Genomic DNA, 22,335 nt, shown 5'->3' on the forward strand with positions numbered 1-22,335 from the left:
TCTCCTATAGTCTAGTGCTTAGAGCGTTGGAGTCATGTCCGCGTGGTCCTCGATTCTAATCCCAGCCGGAGCACGCCGAATTTGTTTGCATCCGTAATAACTAACATTATTCAATTCCCCAGCAGATACATATAAAGCGGTACTGAAAAACAAATAAACACAAGGTAAAGTGAGTAATTACAATCTATACGGAATATTTGAGTAAAATGTAAGCCTAACATGAACTAATTATGATATTCTTCTAAATGTTCAAGACTGCAAATGCCACGTTCATCTTCACATACAGCACACATAGTTCTAGTATCCTTCCTGCGACCTTGTTTAGTGCATACTCTGCATGGTTTCTGTTTCCCTTTTCTCAGTCCAGTAGTTGGAACTGGGACAAGCTTATGGAGTGAACCGGGTACCTTAAGTACAAAGTACACAAGAACAAAAACACATGTCTCATAAATAGCAGGGGTTCGTACTCTCAGCAACAGATGGCATAATGATCGTGCTTTGCCCATTGCTTGCAACGGTCATGTGCTCTCATTGATGTCACAGCAACATGCAAACTTCGGTCCTCCCCGACCAGAATCATTCGTACGTTTTCGTGGCCATTACCATGCAAGAATATTTCCTCTTCACCCGTTGGAACTAGGGATGTTCGATAAAGCTGAGGACCTATCGAACTTCGGGACTGAAAATTTATCGAGTTGTCATCGGTTACTCGAAACCGTTCGAGTATTTGATATTATCGAAGTTTCGGATATTAACGAAGTTTCAAGTATTATCGAAGTTTCGGGTATTATCGAAATTTCGAGTATTATCGAAATTTCGGGTATTATCGAAAGTTCGAGTATTATCGAAGTTTCGGGTATTATCGAAAATACGAATATTATGAAAGTTTCTTGCGGCCAAGATTCCTTCTTGCAGCCAAACTAGTCAGACAACTTTTATTATCTGATAAGTTATTGCAAAGTTGTATATGTGAGGAGAAAGGATAGCGTGCAGAAAGGGACTGCTTTTTCGACATACACACACATTCACAGAAAATTCAATTTCTTCCTGAATTCTAACTCTTGTTTGTTATTTGCTACCACTTGTATCAGTGTTGCCAGACATAGGGTCTTAAACGTACAAATACGGTAATTTGCTCTTCGTACAATATAGTATACGGTCCAATACCTCAACCATATTAATCATGTGCGGTGTTGCTAAAATTTTGTTGCAAATTTTTTTCAGCCAAAATGCGTTATCTTCTGTCATGTTTTCTTTTCTCAATGGCCTCTAGTTCACACATTGCTGCAATCAGATATGATGATGCTTTAGGCGCAAACTTTCTTTTTCGCCTTTCAGTAAAATAAATGTTAATTAAATCAGTCGTGATTTCAGGGGGTTGCTCAGAAGGGATATTCCCCCACAAACATATCTTTGATCATGTTCACCGTAGGTTACCAGTATTTTTGCTACTTTCACCCACCGTGTATTCAAACTCTCCCGTGGTAGGATTTCCATAATTTCTGGACACCAATGGCGGATATATATATATATATATATATATATATATATATATATATATATATATATATATATATATATATATATATATATATATATACAGTATGGCGCTAAATTCGTTGTATGAAAGCAGAGAAGAGATTCCTGAGAGTAAAAGGAACAAAAAAGTTCCAATAAACATAGGGCGTAAACCCCATCGTTTACATGTTATAGACTGCCGAAAACATGAAAAAATTAATTTTAAAGGTCCATAGCTCCAAAACTATGGGATCTACTGTAGTCGGGTCAAGACTTCACTTCGGAACTAGTATGTGCTCTATTCAAAAATACATGTTTTAGAATCCTAAGGTACTCACGCAACAATTTTTATGGAGATAGTTTGAGATTACTTTATATCATATGCCCGTAGTCAAACTCCCTCTAGAAAAATTGTTGTGGAAGCACTTCAGGATTCTGAAACACGCATTTTTGGATAGGGCACATACTAGTTCCTAAGTGAAGTCTTGACGCGACCAAGGTAGGTCCCGTAGTTTTGGAGCTATGAACCTTTAAATTTCATTTTTTCATGATTTCGGCAGCCTATAACACGTAAACGATGAGGTTTTTGCCCTATGTTTATTGGAAATTTTTTGTTTGTTTTACTCCCAGGAATGACTCCTCTGCTTTTGTACAACGAATTTAGCGCCATACTATATATATACCGAGTGCGTCATTTAAAATGTCAAACCTTGATGACAGAGAAACCAAAAGAGAGAGAGAAGCAAAACCTTGCACCAAGCAACTATACAAAGGGGCACATTTGTAGACGTATCATTTGACATCACCGGAAGTACAGTGTTGCCAACCCAATATACAGTTATGATTTTTTAAATGGAACGACCTAAATTATATTTCATGAATGAATTCAACACTAAAAATGAAGACGAAAGATATGCCACCCGCAGGTCAGTGTTGCAAACTTCTCGAGAAATAACGTTAAATATGTGTCACATTTAAACGCCTTTTGCACACACAGGGAGTAAGGTACACACTAGTTTTGCACAATAATTTAAATATTGGCCAGAACGGTTTAAATTGACACCAAGTTTAGATGGGTTCGTTAAATAATGTTGACATAACAGAAAAGACAAAAGTCGAGTTTGGATATGGTGCAATAACTCGAAAAAGGCCATAAATACATTACGGTTTAAAATTTATAGGACAATTTGGTATGTCATAAGAAGCATTCTCACGTTTATTTGAGATCGATAAGTCAAGTACTTACCGAGATATTCGGAATTTTGTAAAAGCTGAGAATTTTGCGCTGTAGAAGTTTGTAACGCAGTCTCAAATTCCCACTTTTCCTTCAACGTTGAGGAATTCGTAAAGAAGTGGTTGAAACAAAATATAAACATTAATAAACACACATACGATGAAAAAGAAACTTTTTTCAGTACTTGAAATGACTAATTAAGCTTAATTTACTGGATATAAAAAAAAACGTAAGGAAGTAATAGGACTTCGTATGACAAGATAATACAAAGACGTAGAAGACATGTAGGTACCTAGTAGCTACTTTCGCATGATGAAAATATTTATCCTCTTATAAGTTTGGGACACCAATATCAAAACAATCCAATACTCCCTGTAGCATGTTACCAATTCCTGTTAACAGATACATGGAAAAAGTATTCAGCATGTCAGGAGTCACACATTATTAAAAAAAAGTACAAAAGAATATTCCACTTAAAAATGAGATGGTAGAAAAGTGAATACCTTGAAAAACAGTACATGTACTCATAAAAGAGCACGTCTAGTAACCCTACATATCAGTATGTGCAAATCTTTCAAACATATGATATATACCTTCGTAGCTCAATCCAAATTTCTCACAGCAAAGCAGCTTGACCTGTCGTATCGTTTAGTGGTGCAAATATTCAAAATGGTGACCGTTCACTTCAATGCACTTTTCAATGCGAGTCCTAAAACTCAACTGAGTATCAGCCAATGTTCGAGGAGAAATCCTTGCACACGCACGACTAATTCGCATTCGCATATTTACTGGTGTTGTGGGGAGTTCTCGATAACATTCATCTTTGAGTACACCCCACAGAGAGAAGTCTAGAGGTGTCAAATCTGGCGAACGAGAAGGCCACGAAACAGGGCCACTACGTCAAATCCACCGATTGGGGAACTTCCTGTTTAGAATGGCGCGTGTTTCATGAAAATTGAGCCGGGCAGCCATCATGTTGATACCACATACGTAGGCGTGTTTGCAATGGTATCGCTTCTATCAATTCAGATAATATTCCATTCAGAAAGTCTCTGTACTTGGCTCCGTTCCATGTACCATCTATGAAATACGGTCCTATTAATTGGTCACCAATAATTCCGCACCAAACATTGACACTCCATGGGCGCTGATGTTCCACCATCCGTAGCCAGTGGGGATTTTCTATGGACCAATAATGCATATTATGCCTATTAACTTGCCCATGGTTTGTAAACGTTGCTTCATCGGAGAACAGTACAGGTGAAAAGAACGTGGGATCATTTTGTATTTGGTGTAATGCCCACTCAGAAAAGTTGACGCGATTTTGAAAGTCGTCCCCATGCAGCTCTTGATGTAATGGTACCTGAAATGGGTGGAATTTAAAGCGATGCAGTATGCGCAATACACTACTTTCCGATATTGTTGCACCTCGTACAATTTCGCGTGAACTAATATGGGGATCTGCAGCCACTGCCGCTAACACATCAATTTCGGCATCTTTATTTGTTACAGTCCTTCATCGTTGCTTCGGTTTTGGGTGCACACTCCCTGTTTCCGAAAACGTTTTCACTATTCGATAAAAAGCATTCAAACTTGGTTGTTTCCTGTCTGGATACCGATTTGCATACAATGTTCGAGCATTGCTAGCATTTTTCTGTACCTCCCCGTAAGTGAAGATGATATCAATTTTTTCTGCTATTGTAAAACGGACCATTTTACACCTGAAGAATAAGCAATAACACAACACAACTCACTTCAACACAGAACTAGATGCAACACTTACAACTCCCACCATACCAATCCTCTTCAATTGAATGACGTTCCTGAACACACGCACACTACTTCGTATTGCCCATGATTAGCGACTCCTGACAGCGGATACTATTTGTGCCGTCTATTGGTCATTCCTGGCACTGCTTACTTCTGCTGCCATCTATCACACATTCTTGTTACTGTTTTGTTTGTACCCGAAAAAACAAACACTGCGCAAAACACATAATCTTATGGATTAGACATCAGACTATAAATCATCCCTCCCGAACGAGGCCATATTAAATTGCCAAAAGTTACAATAACACTATTTCAGTTACCAGGCTGGCAACCTCACATATAACAAGCGAGCGCTTTGACCTCCTTGGCAGAGCACTTTCTTGTGCTGCATCTCCTGAAGCAAACAATCTAATTATTTCAATCAGTCGTGTTTTTAACAGCAATTGGTACCATGCTGATAATGTACACAGCGAGTATTGGATTGTTTTGATATTGGTGTCCCAAATTTATAAGAGGATAAATATTTTCATCGTGCAAAAGTAGCTACTAGGTACCTACATGTCTTCTACGTTTTTGTATTATCTTGTCATATGAAGTCCTATTACTTCCTTACGTTTTTTTTTATATCCAGTAAATTACGCTTAATTAGTCATTTCAAGTACTAAAAAAAGTTTCTTTTTCATCGTATGTGTGTTTATTAATATTTATATTTTGTTTCAACCACTTCTTTACGAATTTCTCAACGTTGAGGGAAAAAGTGGGAATTTGAGACAGCGTTACCAACTTCTACAGCGCAAAATTCTCAGTTTTTACAAAATTCCGAATATCTCGGTAAGTACTTGACTTATCGACTTTAAATAAACGTGAGAATGCTTCTTATGACATACCAACTTGACCTATAAATTTTAAACCGTAATGTATTTATGGCCTTTTTCGAGTTATTGCACCATATCCAAACTCGGCTTTTGTCTTTTCTGTTATGTCAACACTGTTTAACGGACCCATCTAAACTTTGTGTCAATTTAAACCGTTCTGGCCAATATTTAAATTATTGTGCAAAACTAGCGTGTACCTCACTCTCTGTGTGTGCAAAAGGCGTTTAAATGTGATACATATTTAACGTTATTTCTCGAGAAGTTTGCAACACTGATCTGCGAGTGGCATATCTTTCGTCTTCATTTTTAGTGTTGAATTCAATTATGAAATATAATTTAGGTCGTTCCATTTAAAAAATCATAACTGTATATTGGGTTGGCAACACTGTACTTCCGGTGATGTCAAATAATACGTCTAGAAATGTGCCCCTTTGTATAGTTGCTTGGTGCAAGGTTTTCCTTCTCTTTTGGTTTTTCCGTCATCAAGATTTGACATTATAAATGACGCACCCGGTATATATATATATATATATATATATTTAAAAAGTCTAACCTTAAATTCCAAAAATGCTTATGCACATTTTCTTTAATTAAAATATATTTTTATATTATTGTTTTAGTTATTTTCGAAATTATTTTTTTGAGTATTCTTCCGCAGAACACTATCGCTGCTGATTTTTTCATAAATATCAGCACAAGACAGATTTGCATTCCAACCATTTGACCAAACACAGTGAAATTTCCCGACCTTCCATTTTTCCTAAAATTTCGGACATTAGTTAATTCCAGACAATTTTTCGGACGCAGGCTTGAATTCTGGACGTATGGTAAGCCTGCCCGGGGGAAACTTTGAAATTATCACTGAGTTTAATGATGAAGATGAAAGTCGGAAATAAATCTATTACCACGACAGTGAATATTTGCAGTGTATGTTCTAAACAGTCGGTTTGTACATTATGATGAATTCACACACTAGAGGATCAAGAAGTATTGTTTGGAGGGGGCAGATTGCTTCCTGGACGAACAATGTAGGCCTAAAATACGTAACAGTTTTACATCAATTCAGAATAACGTGGTGCATTATTTTATATATAGGCCTATTAAAAGGTAGATTAAATATTAAATATTAGCAACCTTGACAGAAACCTAGTCGTAAAAGGATCAGAATTTTGAAATGTATATTAGTTCACCTAGTGGCGTATGAAAAGGTTCGTCAAGACGGCTTTAAGCTCCCAAGTTCGTATAATTTCAGATGTTGGTACGCAATTCATCTAACGTTGAAGTATTTTCCCTCTCTTCTATCCCATTTTTCCTCCGGTCTCAGTTCATTCATTACCTCATCTTTGTAGGAATATTTGGGATAGGACTCTCTCATTTCTGTATTATTGGCTGACATATCATGCTGTAAGAGATATATTCTTTTATTCGGAGTGATACAAACTTTTAGTTCAACTTAGAGCTAAGCGAAGTGGTTAAGAGTCGTATGGTCTTGGTTTCGATCCCAATGAAGGTGCTTGCCTTTAAGAAATGTCAGAGTAATGTTTTGAATCTCACTTTATGAAATAGGACTTATCCCATATAGCCTTTGTGTTGAACTGTAATATTAATACCCAATCAAACAATCGGTTGTGAATTTTACAGTAGGATACATGACGATGCATCAATATAGGTCACACCAAAAAACTCATTTTCTGAATTGCAATAAAAAACATCAGTAGACCTGGTAATCCTGAACACCTGTGGAAGAGAAGAAAGTTAACAAACATTCTGATAGGACTAGTTGCTACCCTCCCCCTCCCTTCATTGGAAGACGAGTTTCGTGATCAGAATATTCTTAGAAGGGACACAAAAATCACAGAGAAGGCTTGGTTGTTTGTAGGCATGCACAGTAGGACCTTTTTTCTCTCTCTCTCTCTCTCTCTCTCTCTCTCTCTCTGTCATACATTGTTCATCTGTTTTGCAGTACTGCTTTTGTCTGATTCGATCTATATCAATCCATCAACTGGGTCTGATCTTGAACTTCTGTTGTTTGGTTCCGTCCTCTAGTTTCATTAACCGAATCCACTGTCTCAATCTGGCTCTTCCTTCCGCTGAGCGAATCCGTCTTTTGATCCCGCCAGTCAATCCCGTTTCTTTTAGAGATTCGATCCTTTCATTCCACTCACTCAACGAATCGTTCTGGAACTACCCATCACTAATTGAAAGTATGAATATTATCGAAGTTTCGGGTATTATCGAAAGTTTGGATATTATGAAAGTTTCGAGTGTTATCAAAAGTTCTAATATTATCGAAGTTTCGGATATTTCAAAGTTCTAGTGTTATTAAAATTTCAGGTAATTTTGAAAATTTGATTATTACAGAAATTTCGGGTATACTCGAAATTTAGAATATTAACAAGATTTCTGGTATTCTCGATACTTTGGGTATTATCGAAATTTCGAGCATTATCCAAACTTTCAATATTACTGACATTTCGGTTGTTGTCGAACCATTGCGAAACTTCATTAGTCGGGTATTCAAAAGTTTTCGAATGTCACCAACTTTTGTCAACCATGATTTCTTATTTTTTTGATGTTATAGGCCCGTCTGTTATGCGCGAGACTAATGGTGCCTAAAGAAATATGTCTGCCTGAATGGCATTCGAATCAAGGATCCCTAGCTTCGGAGTGCAGCATGCTAACCCCCTTTGCTAGCAAGTTGGGCATGAAATCTTAATTGCCCGTAACAATGTGGAAATTAATAATAATTATGTCAGATATGAAGGAAAAAAGTGCTTATTAACGCTTGATATTTTACTTGTAATTTGAAAGGTTTAGAATTTATCAATGTCGCCCCATAGGAGAGGAAACGGATACTACTAGATATTAACATGGCTTTCCAAAAAATTGGGATTCAAACTTTATAGCCGTCGAGCAATCCACTCTGACCCATTTTTCTCTCCTTTTTAGCCTACCCTAAAAAAAGGACGGGCTAAAGTAACGACTCGCGCCCTGTATGTGTGTGTCTGTGCCATGCAAAGGGCACCAGATAGAGTGATGCGCTTTTGCAGGTACTAACTGTGACAGACAACAGAACCAGCAGAGTAAAAGTCGTCAGTTGCACCATTTTATTTCAACATGTTGGCCAAAAGAAAATGGAGGCAATGGGAAAGTGACGAAGTACAATCATGCTAATATTCTAAACTGATAAACCGAATCTAGTGATTCTTTGCACGACTACTGATCTTAGTCAACTACAGTTACAGGCTTATAAATTCATGGGGGGCGGGCTCCGGCGGGTGCCAAAAGGAATGTTCGAAAACGGCAAAAATGAGGGTTCTTCTGCGAACCTTTTTATCGGAGGGGAGAATGTGTCCGATTACTACGGTACGTGGTCATAGGCATTTCAACATGGCGCAAAACGGAAATTTTGTTCATAGAAAGGCGCGCTAAAAATAGAAGGACGGTCTCAAGTCCTGATTTCTAATCGTTACGTATTAGTACAGTACCTGATCATAGGCCGCAGAGAAGAAAATGGAGAGCAACAAGATGGTGGTTAAAAAAAAAAGGAGAACACTGGCGGAAGGGCGGGTCTAGCTTGTTTTCTATGCAGCAAATATTTGATGGAAAGAGATCTTTAGTAGTGTAATGTAATTTAGTTTTCTATTACCATTGTAATATTCGCCTTTTTGATTGTAGTTAAAATTGGAGTTGAGTTGATTTTGAGTTTAACGTCCCGTTCAGCAGCGAGGTTATATGAGACGTGGACTTACAGATTAACGTGGAATCTGAACCACATGAGCTCCCGCTGGGAACCAAACCCGTGTCTCCCACGCTAAAGACGCGTATGCTAACCGCTTAGCCACGAAGGAGCTTTAGTTAAAATTTAATTGGGTTGTATAACTTTAAACTATCCTGAATCATATCAATAATTTGGTGTAAAATCTAACTACTTCACATAACACATGGTATCATGAGTCTACTATGAAGAAAGGAAAAAGGTTGAAATATACTACTGAAACGTATTAAACGTCAGATCAAAAAAAAGACAGTAAAAGATTATAGTGGTAATAGTAATAGAAGTAGTAGTAATATTAATATTGAGAAAACCATAATATTAATAATAATCATATCATCACGAATACGCTCCAAGTAGGAACAAATACTCTTATTCAAGAGAGTTCCCCTTGTCGTAAGGCAACCAAAAACAACAGGTGTATGATGAAAGCAAAGAGGAATAAGTAAGTAAAGTTAAAGTAAAGTTAATGATAAGTAAAGTTAATGATAAAGTAAGTTTCATCAAAATCGTACAATCTGTTCGAAAGTTATCGTCGAACATCACATACAAAGAGACAGCGCGATCTAGAGTGAGCTTCGCACCGAAAATTTCCAAAATTTGTTTCAATGATACTCGAAGTCCAGATATTACACGAAATTTAGACAATCTCAAATGCCCAAAGGGTTTCAAGTACCGGATAATAAATTCGCAAAACCGAAGTTCGATAAGTCTTCAGCCTTATCGAACTTCCTTACCTCTACCTATATCAGAAACTGTCTCCATCCAAAACTTTAATTTAAATCCTCGAATCCAGATAAAACATTTTCCTTTTTCTGCCTACCCTGTTGTTGACAATACAATCGGTAAAGTGGCAATTTGTAGACTAATGAGGCCTTATGCAGAGTCGTTTTGACGTTTGATTAGCGTCATACTAAATGCTTGACTGCTGAAGGAAACATATGTTAGTCGAACTCTATAATATGGTACTAATCATTGGTCAGAACGATTCTGCATAAGGCCCATGGTATCTTGGATTCCAATCCTGTTCGGGTGATGCATGTTTTATCTTCCTTTCCCTGTCTCTATCTGTCTGCCTCTCTCTCTCTTCACTGACAGACTACTTAATTATTGTACATGCATAAACACTGGTCTTAAAGACATATGGGTAGAAACTCTTCTTTCAATTCATTTCAAGGGAGGCAACTTTTAAAATGAACACCCTACGTATATGTAGTACATATACAGGCCTACACCTATGATAACATCGATTCCATTGTTTCTTCCAGATCTTTCAGAATTTGCTGCTTTCAAACAGTTTGAGTCTCTCAAACTCGTTGACTGTTTCTAACACTTCGAGTGTCTCAAACGTTTCGAGAGTCTCAAACAATTCGCGACTTTCAAACATTTCGGTAGTCTCAAACATTTCGAGAGTTTCAGACAATTCGAAAGTCTCAAACGTTTCGAGAGTCTCAAACATTTCGAGAGTCTCAAACAATTCGAGAGTCTCGAAAGCTCGATAATTCGATAAAATTAAAATTCTTTATCGAAGAAACGGTTTTGAAATTTTATCGAATTGTAAATGTTATCGATTACTTGATTATCGGAGCAGCCCTAGTTGGAACTAGCTAAGTGTGGGCCGTACGTAGTGATAGGGAAGAATGCAGGCTCGACTACGTACGGGCCATACGTAGTGGTAATCAAGCGGTTAATATGGGGCATTCTGAACACAAGAACATGAAGTCCAATTACCAAATTTGTGAGAGAAGAAGAGACATAACATGTGCACAGTACAATTAAGCACACACAGTAAACACTGTTTTTTACATTGTGTGTTATTTATGCTATCTCGACATGAATCGTTTATCCTCTACTTTTACTCCTAGGCTATGTGCTACTTGCCCATCAAATTTAGTTTAGTTTCTGTCAGTAATTACTGAGAAATAAAGTACCAAACACCTCCATGGGCGCACACACACCTCCAGTGTTTGCCACGGTATTGTTCTTCGCGATTTTTCTTGTATCATAATCGCGAAGATTTACACAAAATTGACTAATAAGCTAAGGGTTGCCAGATGATAATATACTCTTCTTCTTTCTCTCCTCAACCATAGTTGGTGGGCAACATGGAAATTTTAGTACTTTTCTCTCCCTTGGGAGAGCTGTTTTATACTTTGGTGAGGTCTCTTCTTCGTAACTGCATCTCGATATTCTATAATTGGTCTTCTTCTTCCTGGTCTTCCTTCTGCCTTTCCCTGTATCAACACGATGATCCAATCGGTGTACTGAATAAAATGGCCAAGCATGCTGTTTCTTCTTTTTCCTATTATCTTCATGATCTATCGTCCTTCATTAGCTTGCTTTAGTACGTCTTCATTCCTTTTCGTTTCGATCCATGATATGTGCAGCATTTCAAATACTTCTAGCTTGAATATTTCAGCTCTTCTTAATGCCCACGTCTCTGATCCGTAAAGCGCCACGCTCCATACCAGAGTCTTAATAAACTGTTTTTGAACATCCAACAACACATTTCTTGATATTATCAGTCCTCTTTTAATTTAGAATGCTTATTTAGCTTGTGCTGTTCTTGAACTTACGTCTTTTTCACTTTTTTCGCCCGAGGATATTAGACTTCCTAAATAGAGGGACGTCTTAACGTCTTCGATTTTCTCTCCTCTTAGCCATATGTTTGCCCCTTCCTGTCCTGCTCTTGTGCACTTTATCACTTTGGTTTTCTTCTTATTTATCTTCACTTTGATTTTTTTTTTTTTCAGTTGGATGTTCAGGTTTGAAACTGTTTCCTTCTAATCCTTTTCATTCTCCGCTATCAGTGCTATGTCATCATCAAACATTATTGTGCTGAAAACCTGTCCATTTACTTTTACGCCTTTCTTGCTTTTATGAAAGAATTCTTTCATAACCTCTTCTATATTCTCCCTCTCGAGACAAAGGGGCGTATCTCATTTTCTTAACTTTACCAGGAGACAAATTTAAACCTTTTCTCGTTGTTTATCGTCTTCTTTTAAAATTTAGTTTGATCTCTTTAAGTTATATACATGAATGAAGGATATCAAACTAAATTTTAAATGAAGACGATAAACAACGAGAAAATGTTTAAATTTGTCTCCTGGTAAAGTTAAGAAAATGAGATACTCCCCTTTTTCTCGAGAGGAACGATATAAACATTGAACAGGAGAGGTGAAAGTCCACATATATTAATATTATAAAAACCAAATCCATTATAACTGTCGTGGACTCGGAACTTCGAGAGGGGCACGATGGAATTTTAACAACTTGTTACTACCCAACAATCGTGATTTTTTTGCAAATTTGAGAATTTTCACGTGTTCTATCTGAGATATTTGATGTTGAAAATATCTGATTAAAAAAGCAATGTTTACAAACTGACAACAGGTCAAGGATATGGTTCTTAAATCTGAAACTATTGTGGGAAGTTATATACCATATAGCCTCCATCCAGAGAAAAAAAAATGGAAATGTTAATTGAAAAATCTCAGTAATTTCAATACTTTTTTTTAAAAATTCAAAATGAAGAGTTTTAGGTTTCACACCTCAATATTCAAGGCTTGTATTTTCGAATTACTAAAGTGCGTCTAAACGTGCGCATAACATACAATGATACACATTTCGTTATCTTTCTTATGATTTTTGTTTCAACTTTCTATCCTAAAAAAAAAAAAAAAAAAAAAAAAAAAGTTTTACGCACACTTCTGTAAAGTGCACAATACGCTGACGCGGCTATACAAAATGGCAGCTACAAATAATAATAATAATAATAATAATAATAATAATAATAATAATAATAATAATAATAATAATAATAATAATAATAATAATACAAATAAAAAAAATTTGAATGCTTTGTTTTCAACTCCCTAAATGTAATACTAACTTCGATAAAATATACAACAAAAGATAATTTTTTTAGCAACCTTTCAAAATGAAATTGGCTGATTTGATATAGATTGACTCCATAATTGTTACTTCTTATTTGATATTTGTACTAATACATGCTATACAAACGTATATTCATATTAAGTTTCTAACAAGATTTCTATCTTCTATTGGTTGCATCATAGACGGAACATAAAGTACGTGCTTCTAATTAATATTCGTAAAGTAAGCAGAAAAAAGTAGTTCATGTAGAATACGTACGGAAATATTTAGTTTTTATTTTAGTTAACATTTATCTTTTATTATTTTAAAGAATTTATTTCTTCCTAATGAATACCTTTCGTTAGGAAGAGCGGACGTTTCGACATAATGATTGTAATTTTCCCCCCGAACCAACCTCACATTTAATCGTCCTTACACCGAAACAGCCGTATCCCCGAAAAATTTTGTTGAAATTGGTCCACTGATTTTGAAAAATGAATTTCGTGAAGTTAAAATATTGTTTTGCACTCTACTTTACACTGTATGTAAACAAATAAGTCAGTCACTTTTTCTTTTTTGCTTTTGTGATACATTCACAGGTGTACACTCCTTTTTTACTGCAAAACTCTCATGTGTATTCCTGATAATTTCTAAAGTAAAATAAATTATTACTAGCTGAACCTGCGCTCTCTATACAGGCGCGCATCATTTACATATGAGCATGAATCTCCTGGTTATTACTCACAACATCTGTACATGTCCCTTTAGAGACACAAGAGAAAGACGTCTTGATAAAAATCGACAAGGGGTACCATAAAGGACAGATTTTTTCAATATCTCGCACCGTTTGCAAGATTTGAGCCTACTTCTGGCTGAAGTTTCACGGTCATAACAGAACGATGCGCCGAGTAGACAGCGCAGGTTCAGCTTGTTATCATATTAAACAGAGCGAAGAAACGCGGCCCCTTGGACTTTCCTAGTATTCGTGTATGATAAGCGGCTAAAATAGGAAGTACTTTAAGGGCCCTAGTTGTACCACGGTTGTAGCTTTCTGACCACATCAATAAGACAAAGCTTATTTTGTCAATTCATGTTAGCATTTATCAATTACCATAAAACGTGCAGATAGTTGGCTTGTATTGAATTTTACGTTGAATAATTTCTACTTTTTGAGCTAAAACATACAGTGAAAAAATTGATGCTGATAATGAAATGAATGGCGAAAGGACAGCAGAAAAGATCCACGCTCCATCCGTGCCATGGTCGCGACCACTAGCACATACCTTTCCCATCCCATTGTAAAAAGAGACTATTATGGGGAATCAAATTTATGATGAGGTAAATTTAATTTCGATTCCTGAGAATGGATTCGTTAATTATCATATCGAGATGCACGTAGCTCATGGAGAGCTGAAGTTAATGGCACGGGGCTCGAACTCCAGGTCTCCAAGTTTAAAATTTATTATTGTTCTCCGAAAGATAAAACAGAAAGTAAAAATTATAATGTTAACTAATATTCACTCTACTTTTTCCCCAAAAACGGTGTAACCAGGGTGCTAGGAAAAAGTAGGCGCGTAGTTATTACGAAAGTTTAGGTATAGAAATCGCAGGTTAATATTCGCAGAATATCCACATGCTGCAAAGCTGAAAGAAACATAACATACTAGTTTGGTACTCAAGAGACGGGCTGTGCTGACTATACCACATGCAGTAAGTGAATAATAATAAAAATAATTGCCGAGTGAATAAAATTTAGAAAAAAAAAGAGAAATTAAATGAAGAAGAATAATTTAGATTGTTAAGCCTGAAACGGTCAGCTCAGCTTCTCTCTCCCTATGTTTGTGCAACAATAAAAATAAATGATCTACCAAAATTTGGAGAGGGTAGAAAGTTAAAATGGCAATGCAACAAATGACAACATTTACATGAAGTTTAGGTAACAGTGATAAAATTTATTTTTAAGAATTTAAAAATGAATAAAAAAAATCATAAATTAGTTAACAAAATAACAATGACATGGATTTAAAAGAAAATAATAGATTCTTTTAAAAACAAAGAATTAAACAAATGTTCTCCATCCCTTCAAATAAGGATATTTCAGTAACCAGATCCTTCTATACTGATGCTAAATTTGGTACTATTCACGAAATCTGAAGGATTTCGGCTTCCTGTTTGTAGTTCTACTATTTTTGATATATATATAACATACTACAAAATCAGAGCACTTCTAGAACAATATTATTTTGACAGTTTAGGACAGTTACAAAGAAAGATTGAAATGAATTCTCTGTTTTTATGATTTGTTAACTTAACACAATAGCAAAATAATTGTTTTAGCGAATATAAAAGTACTCATTACACACAAATTAAATCTCTCAAGGAGAACTATAAAAAGAAATTGATGAAAGTAGAAAGAGGTGAGTTATCGAGTGAAAAAAAATATAGGTTTTGACTTGCTAGCAAGATGAGAACAATCACAAAAAAAAAAATATATAGAAAAGAAGATAGGACAGACGTGCACTTCTAAAACCTTATTGTTTACGCATTGGTCTATATAGTAAACACATAAGCAAATTTATATACATATCTAGCATTAAAAAAAAATAAATCACCTCAAGACAAGACATTTAATGATATCAATTATTTCTATAATAATAATAATATACGGTATTTTCATACACATTTACATATACACAGAATATATATATTTAAACAAATATTCATGGTGGTAATTAAGGAGGTTAAACGAGTATTTGGCCAAGTACTCCAGCTGGGGAATGTCGACATTTGAATTTGTAAATACGTTTCTTGTAAATATTTCTTAGTAACGATAATTAGGCTGGGGAATATCTGTCTTTCTAAATATTTCTTTTGCGGGGATACGCCTAAGCCTAATATTCCTCATCTAAACTAATCTGAGTCACGTTAATTCATAGTTTGATGCCGCAATATATATATATATATATATATATCATTTCCCTTATTTACTCTCTATCACTCGGTCTAGATGAACTACATACAGTTGCACATAACTTCTAACTACATGTTCTTTTCATTATAACGTGATAGTCATTCAACACTACTCTTATTCATAGCTTATATAACTGGGATATATATTGTTGACACATTTCTCACATTTTAGGAACAGTTAGCTTACAATCACATTCTTAAAAAAAAAAACTTTTCTCTTTGCAAATAATGCCTATTCAATTATTTAAATTTGATATCTCTACAACACTGCATTACCAGTATTAAACGAGTACCAGTATAATTGATAAATTTATGTTACAACAACAACAACAACAAAAATGTAAATGCTGAACTGAGATCTGAAACCCTTGTTGTTTGTTAACTTTTTTTAACACTAAGATATAATTCCATTTCTAAATATATTACATAACGTTAATTAATCATACCAGAAATTCCAATTATATTTTGCATGGTCATGATAATAAAATAAAAATAATGTAGAAAACTCACCCTGGCTATTGTATGTAAATTTAAAAAAATAAAGTTTATAAATCGTTCCTTCCGTCCAACGACAGAAAATTGGAATATTGATAATTATTCCGACCTGATGCTACACAGAGTTTATAGATGAGAAGATGGGATCGGCCAAAGTACTCCGGCTTTGAATCGTAACAAGGGAGAAAAATGTTTGAAACTTCTCCTACCTTTTCGCCGTTGCCTTGCATCTTTGGATCGTCCACTATAGATGTAATTACCTCAGTGCTGCGAAGCCACCACACTACACTGCACGCGATGTAGCTCCTGCTATACACTACACCGTGGGTCATGGAAGTCCTTCCTTCATAACCCGACGGCTGCATCTCTGGCAGATGAGTCTTTTCTGATCCTTGGGCTACCTCCTCTCGAGACGAGGATTCTTGGAAGGCTTTCCCCACTACTGGTATCTCCTACTGGTCATCTAATCTTTCTTCCTTTCTTTTCTTATTTATCTTGAATTTTATCCCCACTATGGAGCGGGAATGTAACTTTACCGCTTACTACGTCATTTAACCAAATAAAAAAAAATGTTTAAAAAAATTGCGAACGATATATATATATATATATATATATATATATATAGTTTTTATATACGTAAGTAAATCTAGATTTTATACATATAAAATGGCTCTGGAGCGAGTAACTGTCACTTATGTTGTCACGCGGGTTATCCTAGCAAAGCACCACTATTATGCACTTAGCCACACATTCTGATTTTTCTCTTTATACACACAAAAAAAATATGTGAACGGAATGTAGGAATCTTGAGTTGTCTGTGTCTTTGCACCACTAAGATCTTGCAGCCACACACTTCCCCGAGTGCTTTTCAACTAACTCCCAACAATTTTTTTTTCTCTTCTTTGAAAATTTAAAAATTAGAAACTCTCTGTGTTAGTGGCTGGTTTATTTTAAAAGAAAATCCGTTGTGAAGGATGGCGCAGTAGAGTAGATGACCATTGTCCAGTTTTCTGCTTTCTTTTAAAAAAATACGTTTTTCAACTTGGGTGGTGTGCTTCCTTCAGCCAGAGTAGGGGGGAACCTTACTGACCCTTCTTCGGTGAAAGTGGGTGGTCGATGCAAGGCAATGGTTCTCGGAGGTTAGGAGAAGGGATGCTTACTTTAAAAAAAAGAAACTTTAACTGCCAAAAATAAGTATTCTAATATAAAATAATTTTGAACGTTATATATTGAAAATGCATAAGAATATTTGCTCATGGGAGCGAATGTTACACCATACCTCTACTGCTTTCTAAACTATTTCCAAAGACGTATTCTTAGCAGGAAGACGTTGTTATTGGTTCTGTTCAACTTCATGCCGCTTCGAGTACTCCGAGAAAAGCCGAAGAATCGCGGCCGGGTTGAATTCTTTTCTAGGCGGCACTGTAGGGCCATGACAGGGGAAAGACATCTGATGTGAGAGTTAAAAAAATTGGATTTTCAATATCACAGTCTGAAAATAAACTTCGTGGACAACGGCACGGCACCGCCCCTCTTAACTTATCGTTTGTCTCACCTAAAGATTTCAATTCAAGTTTCTGCTCTTATACGTATCTCCTTCATTACCAATTGTATTGAAAAACGTTAGAGCTCTTAGTTTATTATTATTATTATTATTATTATTATTATTATTATTATTATTATTATTATTATTATTATTATTATTATTATTATTATTATTATTATTGTATAGTAGCTAATTTCTTGTGGAACACTTTCCGCTAGGCTTCATCTAATTTATTTTCGATACTAAAATAGGCCAATTAGTTTCTATTACAGAAAATAAATTATGTGATAACTATTTCATGCACTACAAGTATGAATGTAGCTTAGGAAACAAAGCTCTAATGAAACAAAGTCAACTTGAATGATAGTAATATAAAGAAACAAGAATAATACCTCGTCCCAACTGTTATGACAGACTCTGTATCATCATGGTCCTCCATCTCTCCCAACCAAGGCATTTCTTCCGGTCTGTTCAGCTAAAGAAATGATAAAATATATATATATATATATATATATATATATATATATATATATATATATATATATACATATTGTTTATGTTTTCGGATATTGTAACCATAGTTACTTACATATCACAAGCAGAAGTAAAGCTTTATATTTTTTCTTCTCTTTGCAGGTAAATACACCAAATTTCACAGGCAACCGTGCAAAATATCAGAATTACAGTTCAGAATGCGAAGAGAATAATCCGGCATTCTTAAGAATAACCAATAGATAGTGCCATACACTTTCAAGCAACGATTTTCATCGTCCAACAGTACTACAAATACTACAAGAACCTGATCATAGTGTGACGTATTGGTTTCTGTTTTATCCATACTGCTTGCAGAATGCTCAGTGAACTGTTTCCAAGCTGTTACTGCATTTGTACTGTTAGACGATCAAAATTCGTTGTTCCAATGAGTATGACGCCATCTATTGCTTGACCTTGAGAATGTCAGATTATTCTCCTGGCATATTGGAGTAAAAATTTGACACCTTGTACAGCTACTCGTGAAGTTTCGGGCCTATATCTGCATAGAGAAGGGAAATATAAGGCTTTACTTTGGGATAGTACTCTTTTAATAGCCTGTGTGCATAATTACTGTGTTCAGTCAGTTCATTAAACCAATATATTCCGTGATACATTTTTTACAGTTAAAATGAATGGCAGAATTAAGATACTTAAAATTAATATAACTGTTTTGAATAAGTAAAAAAAAAAAAAAAATGAAATCTTTGAGTTTTACGTCCCACGGTTATGCCGGTTAGGCTAAAGGAGACGGTGATGATGAGTAATGAATGAAATGGTGGAATGAAGAAAGTGGGAGGAAACGGGAGAACCCCGAGAAAACCCACGCACACGGTGTTTGTCCACCACAAAGTTCACTTGGCGGGGGCTGGGATCGAACCCGGGACCCCAAGCACCAGAGGTGTGTTTTGAATAAGTGTCATTATATTTTATGCCATCACAAAATTCAGAATATACAGGATGTCCCAAAATAACCTTTGAGAAATAATTACTAATTTGTAAAATTTAGGTGCATTCATGATTTTGCTTAGCTCCTCTCCCTATAACCACATACACTTCCGGCGCCACAGTGCTTCCACTGGTTAGTTGGCCCTGTGATGGCATAGTGGAAAGTTGCTTATGTCAGCGTTCCGTGGTTGTAAAATTTATATATCGGTAGCAATAGTGGTATAAGAAAAACACGATAGTAATCTAGGGTTAAGAGAACAACTAGAGACGCAAAAGAGGATGAAAACTCAGACAAAATATATACACTTTTAAAGATTATGGCTCTTAATATATGAGTCTGATGGTCACTTGCTCTGGACCTCCACGAGTGGAATTAAATATATTACGTGTAAATTTAGTCGTAGAGGCAGTGGCGACGGCAGAAGGGGCACGAAACGCGAGTGCCATTCGACTGCCCCGCAGACAAGTTGTATTGTAATGTAGATCAGGTAATATCAAACTATCCTTTTCGGTATATACAAAATTAGCTGCCTCCCAAATCGGCTCCTCCACTTTTTCCCCTACGAAAGAAAAGCTGGCGTTATCACCACCTAGGGGCCCGATCACAGTGTATGAAAAAACGCCCATAATGGTCTTAAGATGGCACTGTTCATGATATACGTCTTAATTCTTATACGCTTCTTGTCGATCATCAATAACCTTAGAGATCTTAAAGTAAGCAACTAATTCATGGACAATGCTTATAAACATTACATGAATCTTTTAATATATTCTGTGGTAGGAGCTTGTAACACATGATTGCTGTAAAGATCTGCTATCACTGCAATCCATGTACCATCTAATAAGCAGGCAACATGCAGGGTCTTTTATTCAGTAAGACAGTAAGTACATATTCAGGTCACGGCGTGGGAGGTAGTAACACCTCTCATCCTATACTCTTCCACTATATACTTTTAATACTTTACTGTGTAAAACGATTTTATTAATTATATGCTTAATAAACCCCCAACGACGTAACTTGACTAGGGCATTAAATTAATGATGAAGAAGACAAATAGTAAACCAGTCTGTCAGATTGGTGAAGGAATGAGAACTTGCCTGTGGCATTAATTTGGTGAAGAAAAAGACAAGTAGTAAACCAGTCTGTCTGGTTGGTAAAAGAATGAGAACATGCTGTAAATTCAAGTAAATTTCGTACAAACCAAGGATGTTATAAAATAGTGGATCTGCCGATACGTATCTTCATGATATGAACTCAGTGAAACCGAAAAACAATCGAGCATCGTCTGAGCCCGCACGTCTGATTGGCTACTCTCGTTTCCGCCATGATTGTTGGCTCGAAACATTGCGATCTTAGTGGCGCGGAGTGGGCAGAGTACGAGTGGCGAAGCTGTGACGTATGGCTTCACGATTTTGTTGTATGGGCAGATCCTCTATTTTATAACATCCTTGGTACAAACAGAAAGAATTACTCGAGATACTGAACATTGTTGTCGAGTTAAATGGCTCAGTTTATTTTATTTTAATATATATAACATTTCTTTTGTAATTTCTTTCAATATATTTTTCAGTACATTCTTTAATCTGAACAAGGTGTTCCAGATTAAGATATAATGAACAAGATACGAACTGTTTCGTTTCTTTCAAGCATCTCAAATTTTAACATCTGCTTGCATACAAATTCGTTGCGGAAAAAAAAAAGTGAATGCTCCTCTCATTACTAATCCTTTAGTGTCCTAACCGCTGGTCTAACGTCTTTCGCGCGCGCCTTTAGTGTACGGGTTCTGAGTTCCATATCTCCATATCCAGTCTTGAAATTTAAATTCATTGTCCTAGTTCGGACTCAACCTTAAACTGTAGGTCCAGTTCTCATATAGCCTTGGTGCTGAAAGGAACGCTTAACTCTAATCAACGGACCAACTAGCTTCTCTCTTTACCGGGCAATGTGCTCATTCGACGGCCTTTTACGTCAAGCGGTCACAGCCTTCATAAAGAACGATCAACTGTACTACGCACACTGTATTTTTTTCCCTTGTTGCTGACATTTCTATTGTCATCTGCAGGACTGCAACGCATGATAGAACGAATAAATCACATAGACAACTGAAATTTGTCATAAAAACAGTTTCGTCGGAACTTTTTCTTATTGAAAAATTCTGCTGGTTTTGATTTATATCGTTTTAATTTCTTCTTCCTAACTTGTGAATTTATGACAATTAAGTGCCTCTTCATCAAGGGATGGGTAATTCATTTACATATCAGTGTTTTCTTTATTTTGATTTTCGCGTAGGGAACTGGTAAACAAATTTAAATGTGTACGCCAATTTATAATTTGTGTATAGCAACTTCCGCAACAAAGCAAAATACTTATTATTGCTATTATTTATATATTTATTTACGTAGGTATTTAATTATTTTAAGTGAATATGAAATAAGAAATGTGTATACGCACGAGTATGATAATAAAACCCAAAGTAGAGAAAAGGTAGTAATAGTTATACTGGAAATCATATATTCTTAGATATTAACTTTGTCCTTTAGATTTCTTAAGTTACTAGCTGATTTTTGAATACGCCAATAGAGCTTTTTGTTAAATCCTGAATCCGTAATGCCATCGAAGAACGAGAAATCGGAATTACACAGTCCACGAAATAAGTTTTCCGCTTTAGGAAATATATATATATATACGAGTTTTCGTTTCCTAACTTACATTGTACCAAATCTAATCCAGTTCGTTTTATATCCTTTTTAATGTTCAAAAGCAACTACGGGTACTGCTTTTTTTCTCCGTGTCAAT

At 35.8% G+C, this 22,335-nt stretch overlaps 1 protein-coding gene across 13 annotated transcripts in view; it reads right to left on the reverse strand.

The window, feature by feature from the left end:
• LOC145674301 (uncharacterized) overlaps window positions 1–22,335 on the reverse strand; it is a 209,987-nt gene that overhangs the window by 916 nt on the left and 186,736 nt on the right. For all 13 annotated transcript variants that reach the window (XM_081744160.1, XM_081744162.1, XM_081744163.1 and 10 more), the window contains one exon: window positions 18,452–18,534. In XM_081744160.1, the coding sequence (XP_081600286.1) occupies window positions 18,452–18,534 (83 nt within the window). The remainder of the gene's footprint in view (window positions 1–18,451; window positions 18,535–22,335) is intronic.

This window comes from Thermobia domestica, chromosome 17 (assembly GCF_964235325.1).
Source record: "Thermobia domestica chromosome 17, izTheDome1.hap1.1, whole genome shotgun sequence".
NCBI classification, from domain to species: Eukaryota; Metazoa; Arthropoda; class Insecta; order Zygentoma; family Lepismatidae; genus Thermobia; species Thermobia domestica.